At 31.0% G+C, this 7754-nt stretch overlaps 1 protein-coding gene across 1 annotated transcript; it reads left to right on the top strand.

The window, feature by feature from the left end:
• The first annotated feature begins 305 nt into the window (after positions 1-305).
• On the top strand, positions 306-2394 carry LOC114178582 (36.4 kDa proline-rich protein). Its single transcript, XM_028064582.1, has 2 exons — positions 306-1454; positions 2164-2394. The coding sequence occupies exon 1, from the start codon at positions 737-739 to the stop codon at positions 1448-1450; it is 714 nt and encodes a 237-aa protein (XP_027920383.1). The 5' UTR covers positions 306-736; the 3' UTR covers positions 1451-1454; positions 2164-2394.
• The last annotated feature ends 5360 nt before the right edge of the window (positions 2395-7754 follow it).

The following is a 7754-nucleotide window of genomic DNA, read 5'->3' as shown; positions in this document are numbered from 1 at the left end:
TTTTTTTATGGATAAGTATTCCCGTACTAAATCCTCAGAGACAGAAAAAGCATGGTTTATTTGTTTGTAAAAAATGGTATTCGAGATTTAATGTCTAAATGAAATATTATATATTTCTCTGAGTTTTATATAGAATAGAAAAGGTCTTTTAGATGTATATATTCCCTGATATAATGATAAGATTTAAAAATTATTATATGATGAGTTTGATGATTGGGATATTATTGTAGAAGTGAGATTGGATTATCTTAAGTGTGAAGTCTGAAGCAGTATAGAAAGAAGAGAAAGATGGTAATAATGTGGCCTAGCCTAGGAAATATTTGACGTTAACGCGAAGGAAGTGGTGCGAATCCCCTGCGTAAGGAAGGTGAAGAAGGTACGGTAAGTTCTTGTACTTTAACGGGGGTTCTTCATAGTTTCCTTTTCCCTCACGCCCACGCTTGAGTGAACAGTCACAGAAACTGGAACCAGGGTTAAGTGTGTGCAGGGAGAGAGTGAAGTACCCTAGTTCTGGCACATGGTAGTTGATGGTTTTTGTGAACTCATTCTATGTTAATCATGGTGTGTGTGTGTGTGTGCCAGCTTGCAAAACTTGGCACTGCCTTTTGAGCCTAGCTAGCCCCATCTTCACGTGATCTGCTCTTACCCTCTTTTGTTTGCTTCTCCTTGTTTCTCTTCTTATATATCACTCTCTCTTCTTCTTCTGCACTCTCATCTTCTCTCTCTTTTTCCAACCATGGAGTCCTCAAAGATCCATGCTTATCTCTTCCTTTGCATGCTCTTCGTCTCCTCCGCCACTCCCATTCTAGGCTGTGGCTACTGCGGCAAACCCAAGAAGCAAAACCCAAGTAAAAAACCAAAGACCACACCCGTTGTTAAGCCCCCTGTCACCCTCCCTCCCATCTCTCTTCCTCCCGTCGTTAAGCCACCGGTCACCGTTCCTCCCGTCACCGTCCCTCCCATTCTCAAACCGCCCGTCCTCCTTCCCCCCGTCACTCTCCCTCCCATTGCGAAACCGCCAGTCACCGTTCCCCCCGTCACCGTCCCCCCAGTTTTGAAGCCACCCATTTCACTCCCCATTCCGCCGATAGTGAAGCCCCCGGTGATTCTCCCGCCCGTGCTTAACCCACCAAGCACTCCGGGGAAGGGAGGGTACAGTCCGTGCCCGCCACCCAAGTCTCCGGCACAGGCTACGTGCCCCATTGACACTCTCAAACTCGGTGCCTGCGTGGATCTGCTTGGCGGCTTGGTTCACGTTGGCCTCGGAGACCCGGTTACCAACCAGTGTTGTCCGGTGCTTCAAGGACTGGTTGAGGTTGAAGCTGCCGCCTGCCTCTGCACCACTCTTAAGCTCAAGCTTCTGAACCTCAACATTTATGTCCCTCTTGCCCTTCAGCTCCTTGTTGCTTGTGGCAAGTCCCCTCCCCCTGGTTACACCTGCTCCCTCTAAACCAGTTAAGTCCATCACCTTCTCCTTTCCTTTTCTTTCTGCAAATCCTCTTCATTTTTGGGATTCAATCATTTAACTTTCACCATGCAAGTATATTTGTTTTCGGAACTAATACCTTTATCTTATCACCATGCATGCTTATCTACTTTTCTCTTGTATTATTTTTCTCACAATCTCTACCTCGGGAAGCTAATCGTGACACCATGCATGTTATCAAGCCTGTCACCAAGAGCCTCAAGTTTTTTTTTTTTTCAAAGTAATGATCATGACTGGATGTCGTTTTCTGAAGTGTTTTTAGAGGTTGTTGACCTTGTCATGAGCAAGAAAAGTTTCCAATAATTCATATCCACCAAAGTAGAAATTGTTAAATTGATTAAAAGATTAATTTCGATGCTTGTGATTCTGTTTAAACAATTCTCAATAATGACATAAATCCGACATTAATTCTTTTCTCCAAATTTTCCAAGCAAAGTAATAACTTTTTAGAAAATATCTTCTTCTTTTTTTCTGTCTGTTCCTTTTTCTTGAAGCTGCTGCTATATATGTATGATTTATGATTGGTGTTGAGGAAGCACACTAAGTAGATCACATGAAATTATGGAATGGTGATTATTTTGATTTTTTATGAGTAAAGTAAACATATATGGTGGTATTTTGAACCCGTGAACTTGAAAAGTTTTGTCTCATTGTATGTCACGACCTATATTTTGCAGGTGAAAAAGGATTGAGGAATATATGGTCAAAATCGACATGAGAGGATGTCGAAGGAACCCGATTGGAATTGCTGTTGTTTGTTTTTCCTATTATTTGTAAAACCATTTGTTTTCTTCAATTCATATTGTTGCATGTATGTTTTAATCCTAGGCAAGTAGCAGTAAACATGCTCCTTTTTTTTTTGTGACATTTTCAATTATTAATTTATATCAACTGTGCTTTGTTGAGTATATCAGTTTCGTATTTCTCTCTATTCATGTATAGATTTTCTTCGATCACAATTGGGGATTTACCTCCTGTTCAATCTAAAATCTCTCTCGAAACATATAATAATAACCATATACATTTTTTTTTGTGGACATAGATCGTTTGCGGTTTTTTAGAAACTAAAAAATAGTTACCAATTAGTGTTTCATTTCATATTCGCATTGAAAATAAAGTACTCCATTTATTTTATTGTTATATATTAAAATGTTACGTATATTTTTAGTTCATGAAGTTTGACTCTAAATTGAAATTCATGACTATCTAGAGTTTGGATATATTTTTGTCCTAAAATTTAAAAAATAAATGGATATAATTTTTTTAATCCAATTATATTAAATTTTGTTGGTGTGTCAAACTCGTTTTTCAACTTATATTGAAGCAGAAATATTTTACCGGTATAAACAATTCAAACGACATAAAACATGTTTGATATGTTAAAAAAAGTTAATGTAATTGGGTTGAAAAAATTATATTCATTCATTTTTAAAGTTTAAGATATAAAATGTATTAAAATTTTGGACAAAAATAAATTTTAATATCGCATCAAAGTTCACCAACTGGATAGAAATTTAACCTTATATTAAATAATAAAAAGTGCACATTATTAAGTAATAAAATGTATAATTTGGAAGGGCATATAATTTCCCTATTCATTTTATATTATCTTATGCATCGTACAAACTTATAATTCCAAAAGCATTTATTTTAATCTCAATAATGTGACACTAAATTTATTACTCAATATATAAAAAAAATATTATTTAATGATATTTTATAAGGTCACTCATATTTTGGATTTTACACTTTTTTCCTCCATTCCATGGAAGCAAAAGTGACATCCTTTTACTTATTTTTCTCTTGCAATTTAGTGGGAGTCAAATAAGGTTAATTGAGCTTTGTTTAGGTTAAGGAGTAAAAGAAAAATAAATAAATAAAATACAAAGTTAAGTTGTTTAATTAAAAAAAAATGTGATGAGAAAAGAATAAAAAATTTGTGAATGATATGATTAATGTCATAAAATTAAAACAAATTATAAATTGATATGTATTTAAAAATTATATGTCTTTATGATAAAAATGCAATATGATCAAGGGAAAATTATACTTTGACTCTCATTTCTTTGACTTTCATCCTTTATTTAGTGACTTAGCTTAGTGTGAATCATTGACTTTTTTTCATTTTTTCAAAGAAAAAAATAGTGGTACATTAATCAATGACACACACTAAGTCACGTCAATAAATAAAGGATAGAGTCAACAAGTAGAAGTCATAGTATCATTGTTCATGATTAAATGTTAACAGATATTTAAATATCTATTGTTTCCATTAGATTAAATTCTTTGTCTCATTACTAATAAAATAAGGGAAAATGGTAACCAGTGCTCTAAGGGCACTCTTTAAGATGTAGTTAATGAACATTAAATTTTGTAAAAATTCATAAATAATTGTAATATTAAATAAATCACAACTTTAGTAATTATTTGGAGGACAAAAATATCCATGAATGTTATATATTTTATAATTGATAATTTATTTGAGAAAAAAATAAAAAATAATTAAATAATACAATAACTATATTTCAATATTTTTAAAAATTAAAATATAAATAAACACACATAAAAAATTAACAGAGAAAATAAAATATTGTTTATTTTTTTAAAACATACAATATTATGTTAATTATTTCCTTATTAAAAAACAAATAATATTTTATTTTTCTGTTAATTTAATTTTTGTGTGTTTAATTCTATTTTAATTTTTAACAATATTAAAATACATTTATTTTATTATTTAATTACTATTTAATTTTTTTATCAAATAAATTATCTATTACAAAATGAATAATACTTATGGATATTTTTGTCATCTAAATAAAATAAAAATAAAAGTATTCTCCTAATTGCTAAAGTTATGATTCGTTTAATATTAAAGTTATATATGAACTTTTACAAAATTCAATGTTCATTAATTGTACTTTAAACAGTGTTCTTAGGACACCGATTAGTATGACCCATAAAATAATCATCAATTATTTGATACTCATCCATGCCTTTAATTTTTTTGAAATAATTGAATATGGAAAATTAATTTTTAAAAATATAAATTGAAATAAATATTAAATTTAAATGGAAAAAAATTATAAAACTTAGCATTAGTAAATATTACAACACAGACGAACAAATTAAAACTAAGTTGCTTCGGCAAACTATCAAAATTTAAATTAAGTAATTTTATTTTGAATAAGTTAACATAATTGCACTATTTTAAAACGATAAACATGTAACTGTAACAGTTAACCGAATAAAAGTAATTTCACATCTAAAAACAATTCATGTAAATTATAAATTAACATCTTAAATAAGAGCAAGAACTAGAATAATGTATAAAAAAAAAAAAATAGTACATCAGAGACATTCAAAGAAAAAAAAACGAAGAAATATAACGTGTAAACATAAATTACATTACAAGAATTTAAATTAAAAAAAATAAAACAATAAAAAGAAGTCATAATTATTTAAAGGACTAATTAATTGAAGGTTTTTTCAAGCCTATCAATTTTTCTCTTCTGTGAATTCTTTCAAGACGTTGACGAAAATTTAAATTTAAAATATTTAAGTATTACTTAATTTTAGAGTTGTCAAAACGGGTCACCCGACCCAACCCGGCTCGACCCGCGACGGGTTGACCACTTAGTGGGTCAACCCAACCCGGTTCACTTATTAGCGAGCCAACAAAATTAGAACCCGACCCGACCCACCACGGGTTGGCGGGTTAAACGGGTTGGCTCACTGGTTCACTTAATTAAAAAAAAAAACACACACACAAATTTTTTTCTTCAATCTCAAAAAAACTAAATTATAATTCCGATTAAAATCTAAATAAACTTCAATACAATCCAAATAAAATCCCAAATTATGTTAAACTCCAAATACAAACCAAAATCACAAAAATATAAATTACTATCTAACATCAAATCATTATTGTCACTTATCAAACTATAATATTATAATCTTGAATGAATAAATTCACAATATTTTCATCTCTTGAAACATCTTCTTTATCCTCATCTATAATATATACATATATATATATACATATATATATATATATATATTATATATATAATATTATATATATTATGTATATTATATATATATATATTATATATATATATATATATATATATAATATTATATATATTATGTATATTATATATATATATATATATATATATATATATATATATTAATTTAATATTTAAAATTTATTGGCGGGTTGGCTCACCAACCCGGCTTATCACGGGTTCAACCCAAATGAGTCGGGTTCTTAGTGGGTTGGGTTCATTTTTAATTTGTACTGAAATTTGTAATTTTTGTTCAACCCAACCTGATCCGAACCCGTGATGAGCCGAGTTGACTCGCAGGTTATAACCCATTTTGACGGCTCTCCTTAATTTTTTAATATCACTTCAAATAGTAATTAACTATATGTTAACATCGTGGGTCTTCATCATCAAAATATTCTTAATGATATTGATTAATCTTACAATGTAGTAAAACACTCTTAACTTATATTAATGACATTCAATTTTTTTAATGATCTTCCATTAAATCAATTTACTATCCAGGGTGTGGTATGTGCATCAACAAGCAGGTTAAATGATAATACTCCTCCAAAATGCTAAGTACCTATAATAAGAATGTGGACAAGAAATTCAATCTTACTTTTTTACGGCGCATACTTGTAATGTGGAGCACTAACTAATTATGATTTGTTTGGTTTTGCATATTCACCGTAAAAAACCACAAATCTCATGCAAGGAGGGTTTGAGATACAATTGAGAAGGATTCCATTATTTCTAATTTAATAAATTTTGTAAAACTCTAGAAAATAGTTTCTAAAGTGATACTAAGTTAAAAATGATATCTCTATGATAATTTGAACTTGTTCTTCATCTATTATTTGATTAGAGGTCACCGTTGAACTCATTGTGGAGAATATTATTATTCTATCCGATCATATTTATAAATAGAGTAAGTTCTGTTTTTGTCATTTTTTAAAGTCAAATATGTTTTCTATCCCATGTAGGGGTATATTGGTTGCATGTAGCTCAATATACTCAGAGTGTGTCTTTGTATGTTTGTAGTCATAATGTTATGTTCATATTGTTGATTTGATTTTTCTATGTGTAGATAGAGTTACCTATGAGGGTAAGTACCTTAAGAACTATAAGAGCATCAACTTAAGTAAAGGAAAATAATATTAGTTATGACTTAATTGTTGTTGGATAGTGAGTTTATCCTTAGATTGTCTGATGATATAATTTGAGTTGCTTGATTGATCTAATTTGTGAAAACTATGTTACTTGAATCTGTTGTGAATGAGAATTATGTTAATTTGGGTGTATATGCTTAATGGTTGTTTGAATTTATGAAATGTTTGAATGTGATTATTGGAGTTTGAGCAATTGGTTTGTAATGGTACACTTTAAAATTGATTTGGCACCAATTATAATTTATAAAAAGGGTAAAAGTATCAATTAGAGTGAATTGAGCAAGTTGAGATGCTCAGATTCACTAGTCTTTTGATATAGGGTGGGATGATAAGTTGGTTGAGATTGATGTCACCTTTAAATTTGAAGTCATTGAGCTTTAGTGGCTATAGCATTGAGTGTCATCCTATTACCGTCAGGAACTCACTTAACAGTGAATTCTAGTGGTCCAGGATGTTGGGTGCCACGTTAAAACTGTTGGGCGTTGGGTGCTACCTTGGTGTCGTTAGGCACTACCTTGGTGTCGTCGAGTGTTCACTTGACAATGAGTCCTAAGGGTCCAGGGCGTTAGACGCCTTCTGTTACCGCTAGGCATTGTCCTGTATTTTGGTACTCTTTATTTTTTGTCTAATTTATGGGATTTGTGTATGTGTGCTGAGAAAATTGATAGTGTAGTTTGATATGAATTATATGAAATGAGAAAGTAGTGATTCCTAAGGTGGGAATACTACTATGTGTGGTGACGTGTGTAATGTATTGATGACAAAAATTAAAATGAGACCATCCTGATTCTACTAGTATTGGATTCATATAGAGGAGTAGAGGGATATCATATCTGGAGTTTTGACAAGAGATTGAACTCATGAGATATAGAATTTACCATATCACACTCTACGCATCAGGATGTGGCTCGAACATGATATAACTATAGCTCCTGATATGCATAAGTAAATGAGTAATGACGAATGTAGGATCTCATGATTCTAATTGATACATCATTCCTTTGGAGGTTATGATATCTACATGTGAAATAGTCATGAGAGCTTTTG

Source organism: Vigna unguiculata, chromosome 3, assembly GCF_004118075.2.
Source record: "Vigna unguiculata cultivar IT97K-499-35 chromosome 3, ASM411807v1, whole genome shotgun sequence".
In the NCBI taxonomy this organism is placed as follows: Eukaryota; Viridiplantae; Streptophyta; class Magnoliopsida; order Fabales; family Fabaceae; genus Vigna; species Vigna unguiculata.
The sequence above is the reverse complement of the archived record's forward strand: the minus strand, read 5'-3'. Positions and strand labels throughout refer to the sequence as shown.

What these genes read in the sequence shown, in the direction of transcription:
- LOC114178582 (XM_028064582.1), top strand. Translation starts at nt 737, where the DNA reads ATGGAGTCCTCAAAGATCCATGCTTATCTCTTCCTTTGCATGCTCTTC.